Source organism: Odontesthes bonariensis, chromosome 21, assembly GCF_027942865.1.
Source record: "Odontesthes bonariensis isolate fOdoBon6 chromosome 21, fOdoBon6.hap1, whole genome shotgun sequence".
Lineage (NCBI taxonomy): Eukaryota > Metazoa > Chordata > Actinopteri > Atheriniformes > Atherinopsidae > Odontesthes > Odontesthes bonariensis.
The window spans coordinates 5,935,634-5,950,997 of NC_134526.1; the positions used below are offsets into that span (position 1 = coordinate 5,935,634).

Genomic DNA, 15,364 nt, shown 5'->3' on the forward strand with positions numbered 1-15,364 from the left:
GTGAAAATCGGCTTGTCAAGATTTCTTGAAATAAGATGTGATATTTAGGACTTTTGAGATAAAAGTGATCTTGAAATTAGCTTAAAAACCTCTTCAAATATAAAAAAAAGCTTGTTTCATATGATATGTGACTCAAAACAATTTGTTTTCAAGACTTTTCCAGATGTATTGTCTTCCAACAAGTCCCTATATCTGGCTGAAATAGTACTTGTTAGGCAGTTGTGTCTGATATTAAGTGTAATGAGATATTTGGACTAGAAATGAGACAAATATACTTGGTAAGACTTTTTCTAGTGCAGCGGTGGTTAAAAACAAGCAAAGGAGGTTTGTGATGTAATAAAATTCAAACAGCACTGCTTTATCAGCTATTGCTACTCTGCTATGACAAGTTAGCAAAAAGAAACAAACTGAAGGACAGGGGCTGGTGTTTGTGTGCTCTGGGTGGTGAGAGAACATGTGATGGGAAGTCAGAGGGCAGGACTGGAGGAGAAAAGCATGAAGAACAAGTTTTCAAAAGCTAGCAAGTCGCTAAAGCTTGTGTAGAAAAGCAAAGATTCCCATGTTTATGACTTGAAAGAACACACGTCATTGGCCAACACAGATAAAAACGGTACAAAGTCGATAAAGTATGACAGAGAAAGTTGTTTAGAGGTCAAACGTATCAGGGCTTTGATACAAACAGCTAAAAGCTGACATTTCCCTTGAACCACGCACATGTACGGCCTCATGTTTCATTCCCTTTTTACTGGTAAAACAACAGAAATGCTAAATGTTGATCAAATCAAATTTATTTGTATAGCACATTTCATGTACAAAACAATTCAAAGTGCTTCACATAAAATAAAAGCATTGCAGCAGGGAGTGGAAGAAGCATTAAAAATACATAAAAGAATATAAAGAGAAACAATTAAAATAATTTGAATGAATTTAAAAACAAGCAACAGTCTGGATAAGTTCAAAGATAGCGTGCAGATTTCATGCATAGACACATGAGAAAAGAAATGTTTTTAACCTGGATTTAAAAATGTCTCCATTTGGTGAAAGTTTAATCTCCACTGGCAGTTTGTTCCACTTGTTTGCAGCATAACAGCTAAATGCTGCTTCTCCATGTTTAGTCTGGACTCTGGACTGGACCAGCTGATAAAGCTATAAAGGACGGAGGTGTCATAAGTCGCATTACATGTGAAAGAGCTTAATGTCAGATCTTAACATAATGGGGCATTTTTTACAAAACTCACGAATAAAATACTAAAGTATTAAGTATTGCAAATAGTCTTGTTCTAAATCTCTATTAACAAACATTAGGATTGAGGTTCTTTCAAACGCCGGATTTTCAGTTATTAAGTCAATTTAATACATTTCCATTATACTGTTGAAGAAATTAAACGTAAGTGATGTTAAATGACAGATTTCCCTGTAGGGTGATGAGTGAGCTTTTTGACTCAAATGTAATCATTTACAGAGAAAAAATGTCAATAAAGACGTTGGTATCTTCAAAGTGAGCTGCGTGAAGTCTAAGAAAAAAAAGTTTGTACTCAGGAAGAAGTACATCTATATATATATATATATATATATTTATTTAAAGTATAAATCCTGACTCTGCTAATTTACTTTAATAAAAGTGGAAAAGGAACATACTCTGAAATATGGAAGCCCGTTTCCGCCACTTGATAAAAATAAATTTAGAAATACTATCTCATAATTTCGACTCAGTATCTCGTAATTATGAATTAGTATCTCATAATTTTGACTTAGTATCTCATAATTTTGACTTAGTAACTCATAATTATGAGATAGTATTTCTAAATTTATTTTTATTAAGTGGCGGAAACGGGCTTCCATACTGAAATGTAGTTAAAGGATAAAAATCAACTTTTAATGGACAATTCAACCAGCTTTTTCAGTGCAAAGCTGACAGATCTTTACATGTAATGCATGAATTAGTCCTTCAAAGTAGCTTTTTTTTGTTTTGATAATGTTCCAATAGTACCACATGAAATGTTTTCTTAGATCGTGAACAAAGCATGTTCCATTTATGCGTGTATGTGACCTGCTACCTTTCATGGGAGTGATGTAAAATGATTAAAGCTGGTCGTGGTTGGTAGGAAATCCTAAATGCTGCCTCAATCAAGAAGAAAAGGTTTAGAAAAGTCAGAAAGAAAACACGTGACCTTATGCCAAAAAGGAAACAAATACAAGACAGGTGTGCTGTAATTTTAAACTAAGATCAGGTGAGCAACGGGGACAGGAAGTAAAAGTGAACAGAATCATAAGGGAGCAAATACTTACAAAATAAAACAGGAAGTTAGGCTCAGAGCTTAGAATAAAGCAATAGGACAAATACACACAATAAAACTTCACAAAAACTAAGTAAAAACAAGAAAATCAGGAGCAAACTAACAAAACCAGAAGATCTTAACGAAAACTAAAAAGCAGAATGAGACATGGTTTCAAAATAAAGCTGTATAGAGGACCAGAACACACGACGTAGATTAGAAATCTGGCTTCTGGCAGCATTCTCTGGAAATGAAGTGGCGAAAATGGAAGGATTAGAAACGGACATTTGTGATTAAATGATGCAAGTAAAAGTAAAAAGTTATCAAATACACATTTAAAGTGCAGATAACTGAGGATACTACAGATGTACAGTAAAAAAAAAAGTTTGAAATATAAAGAACTTGAACTGATGTTGCATCACGTTGCATTGTGGGTAATGTAGGCAATAGATTTTGGTGTGAAATAGCAGGTTTTGGACCTTTTGTCCAGCTTTAGTCCGACAGACAGTGAATAAGTCTGAATGTATGAGGTCCGACATTAGATTAAAGGTTTGTTCAGCTTATTAAACACCAAACCTAATGATAACCCAGATAACATCAGTTTATCATCCTAAAAGAACGGAAAACTGACCGACCGGTCCAAATCAGACAAAGACAATCCTACAAAGAGTCTTCAGATCTGGTGTCCTCCCCTTTAGGCCTGAACCAACGTAAAATAAACCTAAAAAAAAACCTTTAAAAACAAGATAACTGGTCCTATCACTACAAAAACTAAAGAAATCCAACAGAATTAACAACAAAGTGCTGTGACAGAGGGTCTGGAGATAGAAGTGTGTGCCAAGACCGTCTGCCCTCTCCTTATTGGTTCTCTTTAATCAGGCCCGACCAGGTTCAACTAAGGTTCTAACGCAAGATAATGTGAGCCGAGGTCACCGGCAGAGAGGAACATGCAGCAAAAGCTCCCTTCGGTTTAGTCTGTGCATGAAGAATCAAGGATGTACATTCATAATATGGTGATTAACTGTTTCAGTCACCCACATACGCCGCATTTATATTTTAAAAAGCAGCTAATTACTCAGCTTCAGACTGCAGATTGACAAATGTGGAGATATAATGTATTACAGAGCCAAAAGTTTGATTGAAATGGAATGAGAAATGCCAGAAATGTTCTTTCTAACATCTAATGTATGAGTAGAGGTTCGAATAAGACCCCAACTGACAACTTTATATCAGTTAAAGCAACTGTTGGTGCATTTTTGTTACAATGAGTGGAGTTATGTTGCATATGCACTGAAAAAAGTGACTTTTTGGTGAAGTAAACTCTATTAGAGTAACTGTCATAATTTCTACCTTGTATTTTTAAGATTCAGTAAGAACTAGAGCTTCTTAGGTAAAATTAAACATTTTATTAATGTAATACATGAATTATGGGGGGAGAGTAAGTTTTACTTAGGTTTCCTCCTACAATTTAAATGTTTAATAGTTGTATGTACATACACCTAGAAATACTACAGAAACTTTACTCTGAAAGTGTATCGTTAAAATCTACTAAGTTACTTCATAACAGCAAATACTACAGATATATAAAATTTACTTAAGATTTTCAGTAAAATGATGTTCCTGCCTATGAAAAACAAGTAGAGTTTACTTCATTTGTTTAAATAAATATAACTTAAAAATTAGACGTAATTAAGTAAATGTTACTTAATATCTTCAAAACTGTTATGTTTTATGGTAAGTAAAATTTAGAATAGAATAGAAAAATACTTTATCTGTTCCCCAATGGGGGAAATTCAAATTCGTCAAGTAGCTCAACATTTTTTTTAAATATTAACAATGATTGAATTAACAACAATGAAACAACAACAATAATAATACTACTACTAACTAAATAATAATAAATGACTAAATTTTTTTATTTTATTTTAATTATTTACTTGATATTGCAGCATTAAATATTACTTAAATCATTTGAGTGCAAATAAGTAAATCTTATGATAGTTTTTTTCAGTGCGGTGACAGGTGAGGGTGTCACCATCCACCGCCCACCTGAGAAGGTGATTAGTGGCAGGCAGACACGGACTCAGATGGTTTATCATGTTCCGCTGCCACACGATGCCAAGCTGCAGCTCTTAGGTGCGCATCATCAAATCAGAAGCGTTAGCAAAGCAGCATGGGGGGGGGGGACAGAAACACACTGAGGCCAGAAACAGGGGAAGCACTGTCCCTGTGTGCCTCTGATGTTCTCCTGCCGTCTGCTGCCGTCCTTTTAAAGCCCGACGCAGACAAAGAGCTCTCTTTCTTTAGCTGGATCAGTCCCATCTCTGCTCTAACTGGTACCGAAGCTGTCACGAGAAAAGTGCAATAACTGTGTCAAAATAGCAATTACCTGCACAAAATAATAATATTTTCGACCATCTCCTCCTTCCCCCTTAAGAAGTAATTATCCTATGATGGGGGAAGTGAAATGAACTCTATCAAGATGTGGAAAATAGACGTAGAAACACATGAATACATGTGAAAAATGAACCTGCTGCAGAGCAGGAAACAGAGTACGGAAGATATAGTGAGCCTTTTATGTTAAACTGTGACTTTTGTCATGTGACTGTGTTGATATTCTAATACTTTATTAAGATATTAATACATGCCCAGAAGCTGTGCAAATCTATTAGCAAAGACACCAGCCAGAGAGAATCTGAAGCACGGTGACCCAGAACTTCACTTACTGAGTTATAGCTGATTTATTAGCATTAGTAAATGATTTATTAGCATTAGTAAATGATTTATTAGCATTAGTAAATGATTTATTAGCATAACAAACATTACTTTGGGCTTCTTATGTTATCACACATACTGCAAAGTAATGCCTTTTACTCAATATACACAAATATACACAAATCTAATCCCAGTCTGGGTGTAGCAGTTACAACAACACAAAAATCCTCTCTTACAACGCACACAAAGGGGAAATAGTTGATGAAAATGATGGTATATGTTCAATGACATGCTTGTGTCCCATTAAATGTAACCAGAAGAGTTCAAGAGTTGATTTTGTTGCTTCAGATTTACACGTCTGTCTAATAAGAAATAGTATATTTTTCAAAATCTGACTAAATTCTAAAGGTATTGGTATTAAAATATCATGTAGTAGCTAGAATAAAATCAGTAATTTAACTATTTCAGTGTAATATCTGTTGTAACTTTGAATCATGCAGTAATAAAAAAGTTATTTATTTTTTTAGATAACTTGAATTGGCAGCTTAATAACTTATTTACATATATATTGATGGGTAGGTCAAACTATAATAAAACAAGATCATCAAAAGGTTTATTACAGATTTATATTTGATTTCAGCTGTACAAAGATGCTAAATAAGTTTAGAAATAAAGTTAGCTACAAAATAAAATATTCGCCTACAAAATGTATATAGAAGTAGAAAGACACACAACAGATATACTTTAAGTACAAGTACTTCAAATCTTTATATAAGTATAAATATTTTACCTTTCCACCATCAACCGTTGACAGCGCCTCTACAGTTACCCGCCCACCTTGCATCTGATTGGCCTATGTTCAGACCTCGAGCCTGCTCATTGGCTACCGCCGTTGCCAGTCAACATCTCACCACCGGTTGGGTTGCGGGGCTAAGACAGAAATCATATTTCTTGTGGAGCGGTCCAGCGGGGAGCTGCTTGTCAATAACTAGCGGGGGCTGCTTGCTTTCTGTTCGTCCTGACAGCCGCTGGTGCTTATGGATATCTGCAGCTTAAAGACGAGGCAGTGATTGAGTATTTGCTACATAATGGTTTTTAGAAAAAGACTAAAATGGTGCCTTTGTAGTGGGAGGATTAATGTTGCCGGTGCCTTGTAACGGTAGTGAAAGTTAGCTGACCTGCTAATGCTAGGCCTCCCGTTTCCTTTGGCTCGTCAGGACAGTTTATTGTTTTGTTCCTCCCTTTGTAAATCAGGCTTTTGCTGCTCTTTTGTTTGCTTCCATAGCGACGATTGTTTTCTTGGCTCTCTGGTGTGAATAAAGGCACCAACATGAAGAGAGTGAACAGCTTCCAGAGGTAGGTGAAGTTCTCTCAGGTGTGATTGTGACAGAAGCATCAGAAAGTGAGGCATCTAATATACAATTATACAGTTCATTTACAGGTCCATGACAAGAAATTACTATCTATAGCTTTTATCAGCTATAACTACGAGAAGTAATTAAGTACAAAATGACAAATTAGCTAGTTTCTCAGTCTCAGATATGACAAATCTGTTTTTTTTTTTCTCGTTTTCAATGCAATGTTTTTGGGTTTGGTTGCTGTAACAAGGAACTTTTAAGCACAACTTTGAGCCAACAGAAGTTTTTATTGTCTAAATCAACGGATAACCCAGTAAACGAGCACACCAGATGTTATTTTAGCTCTAAATCTTAATTTAAGGTTAACTGTAGCACGTTAAATGATTTTTTATTGAAGAGTGCAGCCTAATATTAGGGATTATTATCCTTAAACCATCATTTTCTCACCTACAAAAGTAGTGTTATTTAATAGAAATAGCTTTAACATTGCAATTTTATTTGAAATAGTCCCATTTGGCACATCTGAACGCTTAAAGCCTATAGAAGAAAAATGAAAATTCAGTTTTAATATCCCAAACTAGGGCAAGAATGTTTTATTTAATGATAATAACCTGACCGCTCCACTCTGTAGTGGTACAGTTGAAGTGTTGTGGGGCAGTAAAGTAAAGAGAAGTGCTTCGGGTGACACTTTCTGCTAAATTCATGTAATGTGTAAGATTGTGTGGCAGCTGCAGCTTTGTTATGCAACACGCTTAAAAAGCTGCGTGGCGGGTGAAAGGTTTTCTCGCAGCCGGAGGACGAAAACTGCCCTTGAGGGTGTGGCTGTGACATGTTTTGTCTTGTAGAATAATTTTGGCTCCCCGCAAACACCTCGTCGATCTCATCGATTCTCTGCAGATGGTTCCTGACGATTTTTCTATCCGGTTCGACTCACCTGTCGCAGAACCTTCCCGTCCTGCTCCGCGTCAGTTTGTCACGTTTCCAGTTCCTTCTTCCTCTTCTAGAAGTTGGCACAAGACTTAATCTTTCATTAGATTCCTTAGGAATTTCGAATGCTACGAAGCAAGATTAGTGGCTTATAGTGGTGCAACGGATCATCATTGGTCCGTGATCCGTTCGGATCAATTATTTCGGTTCGGCACACACATGATCCGCGGATTGATTTATGAAAAACAAAAAAAAAAATGTGCACATGTTCAGTCCTCACACAGCTTTAATAATTTAAAAGTGTTAATAAACAAAAAGACAAAACATGTTTATTTGTCTTGTCTATTTATTTATTTATTTTTTTTTTTTGCTGATCCGAAAAACGATCCGAACCGTGAGTTTTTTGATCCGTTGCACCCCTAGTGGCTTAGCAAGCGATGTTGAGATGAAAGTCAGTTTTCAGTGTCACAAAGGTGACCCTCTATTAACCTGGTTAGATCACAATGGAAACATAGTCTTAACGTTCAGAGCTTCAGCGTAAATCATCCTTAAAGAGCTACACTTTCACTCAGTGGGGTCACATGGCCCTGAAAGGATCGGATTATTGGCTAAATTACAATCAGACTGAGTTATTAAGTGCATGTAGACACCTTAATCTGACTAAGAACTGGATCGGATCGGATTAAGACCCCGAGATAACCGGGTTGAAAGTCACTCTAAACCTGCTTGTAGACGCTGAAGCTCGTGGTGAATCAGACTTTGCGTTCTGCACATGCTCCAGATGTTTTCCCGGGGTCGTGACCCGGAAGTCAAAGGAGACGATATTCCTGTTGTTGTCGCCGTCAGAAAGAAAGAAACAACGCGATGGAGAATGCTCCGTTGGGCATCGAGTTTGTGCAACAAGCAGCTCATCACAGACCAAATGTAGAGGGACGTAGCTTCATCTGGCTCTGCGTTCTCCATCTTTCTCCAATGCCTGAGTTTGTTGTTGTTGTTGGTGGTGAAGAGGTCAACAGGAAGTGGCTCTATTAGCAACAGCTGGAATGGGTACAGCGCCACCTATCATACCGGGGTATGACACGCTTTGTGCCTCTGATCCCATTCATTCACCGCCATATATCCAAGGAGAATTACCCTTATAACTCAGTCTGATTGTCATTTAGCCAATAATCCGATCCTTTCAGCGCCATGTGACCCCACTGAGTGAGTCTTACCCTGAAGTGTTTGACACATCGTGGATTAAAATCTCAACTAAAAATCATTCATATGTGATTTCCACGATGATTGGACGTGTCAGATCTCACACAACGAGGAGTTTCCTGTGTTTTTCACACTTCTCCACTCAGGCAACCTGCTTCCAGACGTCCTTATGGATGAAGTGTTTGTTGTGTAAAATGTGAAGAGGAAAGCCTGGATTGGTTACCAAAGATCTTAATGATTGTCATCGTACCCGCTGATTGTTGAGTGGACATTTAGGTGTAAATTGCACGGAGACGGCCTGTGTTGAACCGAGTTTTGTTTTCTCTGCCTCCTTGCTCTGGTTTAGCAGCATGTTGTCCTGCTGACACGACTTCTCAGCATGGTGTGTAATGTGGCTGATGATGGTGAACTCCACAGAGGAGTTCCCTTCATGTGTTCAGTCACGAGGCTGAACAGAAGGCAGCTGAACACGCACCCCTGCAGGCTTCGTTCTGAATACTTTCCCCAGTCCTGAAGCTTTGTGCTGCTGAATGTTGGACGCCTTTTGTTGCTCATGTGTTTGTCATCTGTGTGTGTTTCAGGTTTATGAACAGACGGGCCTCAGCTAACTGCCGCTACCAGCCCACCTGCTATGAACATGCTGCAAACTGCTACACTCATGCTGTGCGTGGTTCATAATCGCAGGTTTTTACAAAATAAAAAAAAAAATATATATATATATATTTTTTTTTTTTAAACAAGTACATGGAAGAGGAAGTATGTTAACGGAGGACGATTAAATATATGAATAGAATAGGGTTAATTGTTTTATTGTAATTTAATTAGTATATGGTATATATTTATTTATGGGGATAGTTTTGTATATATATTCATATTTACATTTATATTTACAAGGATAAGTGTGTAGTATATATTTATTTAGGTGTATTAGGTGTATTGTAGTTAGGATATTTACAAACTGAAGAGTAGTTAGTGAAACTAAACTAAAAAAGTTTTGTACTTCTTCCTATTCCTTTTTCGAACAATGTGCAGTGTTTTGTTATGTATTATGTTATGTATTAGCACTTTATGTGATTGAATTTTTAATTTTTAATTTTATTTCTCTTCTTCTTTCTTTTTTATGTACAAATACATTTTCGTTTTTATACATATTTTATACAAAAAATAAAAATCAATCAATCAATCAATCAATTTGGAGGATATGAAATTACAACGAAAGTTACAAAGTCCACAGATCTGCTTTGATGAAGGAACAAACACAGTAACCTGGTGTAATTCAGCACCTCTTTGCGCCGCGTGCTGACGTCCTGTTGTCTGTGCAGCTCCTCATCGTGCCGGCCTTTGTGGGCATGACGCTGCTGCATCGTCTGTCCGACAACAGCTGGGAGAAGATCACGGCCTGGGTGTACGGCCTGGGCCTGTGTGCCCTCTTCCTGGTGTCCACCGTGTTTCACATCATCACCTGGAAGAAGAGCCACATGAGGTGAGGAGAGAGTCCAGCCTGAGACGTTTCAACGAAACAAGGCTTTTACAATCAATCAATCAATTTAAACTTTATTTATATAGCCCTTTACAATAGCCAACTGGTACTCAAAGTGCTTTACAACAGGATAAAAACAACAAAACATAAAACAACATAAAACACGATTCAGAAATGGTAAAAGTGCTAAAAGTGCTGCAGGGCATTAAACACCTTCTACAAGAGCAATAAAATGAATTGAATAAAATTTGTATAAAATTAAGATAATTAAAAAAGAGCGGATAGAATGGATGCATAGTGACCCTAATCAGAGTTCGAACGCCAGTCTAAAAAGGCGGGTCTTAAGCTTCGAGTTTTACAAGCTTCCGTTCTGACTTTAAAGATGAATTTCAACCAGGTTTAAAAGATTAAAGCTGATTTAATCTGATATCCAAGGCAGCTAGTTAGTTATACTCATAGAACTCGTGTTACAGATTAAGCAGCTCACAGTGAAAAGAACTGAACTACCAGCAACATATCGATTTCAGCATCCAACAAAGCCGCCTCTTTAAGTCTGAGATGAGATTCTTCTCCTATTTTTTGCCACATTATTTGGTTTAATGAGGTATTTGAGGAGTTTGTGGTTGTCGTGCCTCTCAGACGCATCACGGCTCCGCCTCCTGTTATTCTCACACGTGCGTGTCTGCTTTGCATGTCGGTGACCCGTTGACCTTTCCCTGATTGTGTTGCAGGTCGGTGGAGCAATGCTTCCACATGTGTGACAGAGTGGTTATCTACTTCTTCATCGCTGCCTCTTACACACCTTGGTGAGTGTCAGCCCGGCGACGGCACACAGACTCGTGGGCTTGTGTTGCACACGAAGCCGTGATTGGTGCGTTTTTCTTTTCTCGTCTCGTCTCAGGTTGAACCTGCGTGAACTGGGTCCTCTGGCAGCGCACATGCGCTGGTTCGTGTGGCTCATGGCTGCTGCTGGAACCATATATGTGTTCAACTACCATGAAAAGTGAGTCCCTGTCTATGTTCGAAACCGCATACTACTCCTACTACTCCTACTAACTTTTTGAGTTAGTATGCCAGTTTGAGTAAGCGAGAAGTTCCCGGATGCATACTAGATTCTCTGAAATGTTGGGTATGCATCATGAGGTTACTACTCGTACTCAAACTACCCAAGATGCAACGTAACGTGACGTCGCCGATCGTCATTTCCTGTCAAAACGACAGTTTCAAGCTAGCTACAACGAGGGTAGGTTCACTTCCTGTTTTCAAAACAAAAGCACCAATTGTATCGTAATGGCTTTCCCTATGATAAAAGGCAACGGGTATTTTATTTTGTGAAAATAACCAGAGGTGCGTTGCTCACTGCGGCTAGCTTTAGTAGCGCCGAATTCGTGGGAACAAAATTGTAAACAGCCGGTATTTTGTCAGGTTTTCAACACGTTGGGGATCTAAACGACTACTTTCTCGCCTGAAAATGTTTCAAATGTTGCTAAAGTTTACAGAGTTTAGAGCTTAAGAGAAATCAGCTTCAGGCCGGCTGATTTCAGCTCGGGTAGGAGGGAAATGCATTGTGGGTAAACGCTCTGCATACCGTCTGATCGATGAGTATGTAGTATGGAAGTATGCAGTTTCGAACACAGCCCATGTCACAGCTGGATCAACAACTGTTTGGACAGGCTCTGCGTCGCCCATTTTAAACATTTACAGTGAACATTTCCTGAATCTGCAGCTCACACCTTTTCTTGCTTCCACAGATACAAACTCGTTGAGCTGGCCTTCTATCTGACCATGGGGTTTTTCCCTGCATTTCCCGTTGTGACGTCAATGGTAAAGCGAATGTTTCAATCCGTTCACATCGTGTCTATGTTCCAAAATCTGTGGAGTTAAGTTTTTCTGTGCAAAAACTCCCTGATCTAGCCCTCGTTTCTTTATATGTTCCTTCCAAGCAGCCAGAATTTCTTCTAATCTTTTAAAGCGCTCATGAGCGATAATTCTCCAGGCTTTCTGAAGGTCTTTCAATGTTTTTCTTTGGCTGCTTTTTACACTCATTTTCAGTCCAGTTCTTGTACCTGAACAGTTTCAGAGGAATGTGGGAATCATTTAAGAATGAAAAAGGCTCCTAACTCAAGGGATGAACCAGTGTTGTGTCCACACAGAACAGACAACTTAGCAAAGAAGCCATTTTAAACTGCATCTTTAGGCACCTTGTTCCCATTTCTTTAGTTGCATCTGAAAAACAGCTTCATAGTTTCAACTTTTTTGTACATTTACGTTAAAACTGCTTTCAGTTACCAAAAGAGTCAAATTAATATAAGAAATTCAGTTCAAAAAAATCCTAATCCCAAAAAAATGAACGTTATCACGTCTAAAAGTAGAAAAGTAGGAAGAAACAGACAATAATAACAATTATATGTTATACAACATCAAGAAAAAGTGAATAAGATTCATTTTAAAGCTCAAAAAAGGAATATAAGATATAATCTAATGACTAATTATGGAACAATTCATATAAATTACATGATTAAACTGTTTTATGCCAGCAGAAATTAATAATCTAGAAGCTCTTTGTGGGTTTAAGACTGGAATTAAGATTTGTTCCCATTTCTTTAGCTGCATGTGTGAAAAACAGCAAAGATAACACAGTGTGACAGACAGAAAACAGGATTTCTGCAGCAACAAGGTGATTCCCAAAGAGCTGTCAGCTGAAAACTTGGCATATCTCAGCATGGTGTGCAGTGTGTCCTTAAAACATTTGAGGAAACTGGACAAGTGGAGGACAGAAGAAGAAGTGTCAGGCCTAAAGAACTATCTCCAGCAGATGAACAGGACCTGAAAGTGATGTCCTTAAGAAAGAGGAAAACATCCAGCAAAGACCTGACACAGGAGCTGAGAGATGCATCTGGACCTTCAGCTGATCCATCTGCTGTTGGCCCAAGCCTCATCAGAAATGGGCTCCATGGAAGGGTGGCTGTCAGGAAGCCGTTCTTAAGGAAGGGAAACAGGGAGAAAAGGCTGAGCTGTGCCAAAGGACACAAGAAGTGGGCTGAAAATCAGTGGCAGCAGGTCTGATGGAGGGATGAATCCTCCCCAGAGCCCGGAGCTCAACATTACTGAAGCAGTGTGGGATCATGTTGGCAGAGAACGGAACAAAAGGCAGCCCACATCCAAAGAAGAGCTTTGGGATGTCCTTCAAGAAGCCTGGAGAACTATTCCTGAAGACTCCTTAAAGAAAGGACAGAAAGCTCGTCTGAGAGGGTTCAGGCTGTGCTGGAGGAGAAAGCAGCTCAGAGCAGATATTCACTTTAAAGCTGCTCAGATTCTTGTGTTCCTGCCTTAAATATTCTTATTTCCACTTATTTTTGCACATGCTTTGTGCTTTGGTGACTCAGAGCTGTTTTCCTTCTTGTTTTTAACTATCTACTTTTTTGTACAATTTTTTTTTTTTTACATTTTTTTAATTTATTTTTTATTTTATTTATTTAGTCATTTATTATGATTATTATTATTATTAGTTAGTAAGGCAAGGCAGGTTTATCTGTGCAGCACAATTCAACTACAGGGCGATTCAAAGTGCTTTACAGAGACATTAAAACAGTAGAAATAAAAAGTATGATTTAAATTTTAAACAAAAAAGAAAGAAATAAGAACAATAGATAAAATCAGTAGTTAAAATGTAATTAAGTTTTGAGCTTTATTCAAACGCAGCTGAAAATAGGTGTGCCTTCAGCCTGGACTTAAATCCGCTGAGTGTTTCAGCTGATCTGAGGCTTTCTGGGAGTTGTTAGTAGTGGTATTTATATTAGAAAGGATATTATTATTGTTGTTGTTAATATACAATCACTGTAAATATTAATACGTTTTTGAGCTACTTGACTAATTTGAATTGAATAAAGTATTTTTCTGTTCTACTTTGTGCGTTTGGCAGAGCAACACTGAGGGTCTTCAGGAGCTGGCCTACGGAGGACTCATCTACTGCCTCGGCGTGTTTTTCTTCAAGAGCGACGGCATCATCCCCTTCGCCCACGCCATCTGGCACGTTTTCGTGGCGCTGGCCGCGGCCGTGCACTACTACGCCATCTGGAAATACCTCTACAAGACTTCCAGCGCCGAGTCCCTCCTCGGCTCGTGACCTCGGAGCAGGAGCGCCCCCCCCCAAACTCCCTTAACTGCCCAGTGAAGCTGCAACGCCAACAGTAAAGTTTACGAAAACAATGACCAAGAATTGTTTACTGTTTTCTAACTGCGAGGAGAACAGATTTATCATGAACAAAAGGTGTTTTGTAAAAAAAAAAGAAGCTTTGTCAGGCAGGGAGGGAGGGGATTTTGACCTTTTTCACTCGGTAACAACGTGGCACATCGCTGAGTATTTGATAGCAGTCTTTTGTATCACTTCAACCGAGTCACATTCCAGATTTAGGGTCAAAATCAGGAGCTCGTTTCAGCTGGTGATTTAAAATGTGGGAATTTTGTACGAGGTGCTAAAGATCCGCTCTCTCAGAAGCTTTGGTCTGAAACGGTCTGAAAGAGCGTCCGAACACGGGGAAACTGCACGGCGTTAAGTTTGTAATAAAGCAGGAACTGACGGATCACAAAACGAACAAGGCGTCGATTTAACTTCCACATCCGACGCCAACTTGGAATATTTCAGGAGTCCGTGCTTTATTTTCTGGGACTTTTATTCGTTTAAGATTCTATTTTCAACCCATTTTGATCCAGTTGTGCACTTTTCTGTCTTCGTTTGTTTGACCAGTCGGAGTCGGAGAACTCTTCTGTAATCATGTGGCGCCACCCGGTGGTGAGCTGCTGTAACTAACGCGATCCGGGAGCCAAACCAGGAGATTTATCAGTTCAGGGCAGTATGACGACGCAGGGTTGATCCACTTTATCGGTCATGTGAGCAGTGCGTTGTAATGCGTGTGTGTGTGTGTGTGTGTGTGTGTGTTTTTGTAAATTTGCTTCACGGCCCCCCCCCCCGGTTCTCCGATGCTTTATCGTCTTTGCAGTTTCTGGAGCTGAATCGGTGCGTATTTTTTAATAAATCACGGGCTCTTCTTGATGATTCCTTAACCACTCTGTTTTGTATATTTGGGATATTGTGTTCTTTGTTCTGCTGATGACGTAATTCTGGCCTTTGCAGGGAAATATCTGCTTCTTGTCTGTACCACTGGCTGTTAATGGTGCTGCGTAAACACGAATGCTCCTGCATCATACTGAATATTACCTTTGTAATGTGACAATAAAGACGACCATGCCCCTCACGTCAGCTTGCTTTTTGAAATTGTGTTTTGACTCTTCGTATTTGAATTCATTTCTTAATACCGACGTGTTTTAGCACGTCAGGCCTGCAACAAAGTAAGAACAAAGACGAGTTTAAGGCCAGAAATGAGCCGGAACAATGTGTGCAGGTCTAC

At 38.7% G+C, this 15,364-nt stretch overlaps 1 protein-coding gene across 1 annotated transcript; it reads left to right on the top strand.

The window, feature by feature from the left end:
* Positions 1–5,931: 5,931 nt before the first annotated feature.
* Positions 5,932–15,211, top strand: mmd (monocyte to macrophage differentiation-associated). The gene is made up of 7 exons (XM_075454840.1): positions 5,932–6,347; positions 9,058–9,139; positions 9,799–9,959; positions 10,688–10,762; positions 10,858–10,959; positions 11,708–11,780; positions 13,879–15,211. Exons 1-7 carry the CDS (start codon positions 6,322–6,324, stop codon positions 14,080–14,082), a joined length of 723 nt encoding a protein of 240 aa, XP_075310955.1. The 5' UTR covers positions 5,932–6,321; the 3' UTR covers positions 14,083–15,211.
* Positions 15,212–15,364: the final 153 nt, after the last annotated feature.

Coding starts and splice junctions, on each gene's coding strand:
- mmd (XM_075454840.1), top strand. CDS start 6,322: ATGAAGAGAGTGAACAGCTTCCAGAG. Junction 9,140..9,798: donor CAAACTGCTACACTCATGCT/GTGCGTGGTTCA, acceptor TTGTCTGTGCAG/CTCCTCATCGTGCCGGCCTT. Junction 10,960..11,707: donor GTGTTCAACTACCATGAAAA/GTGAGTCCCTGT, acceptor TTGCTTCCACAG/ATACAAACTCGTTGAGCTGG.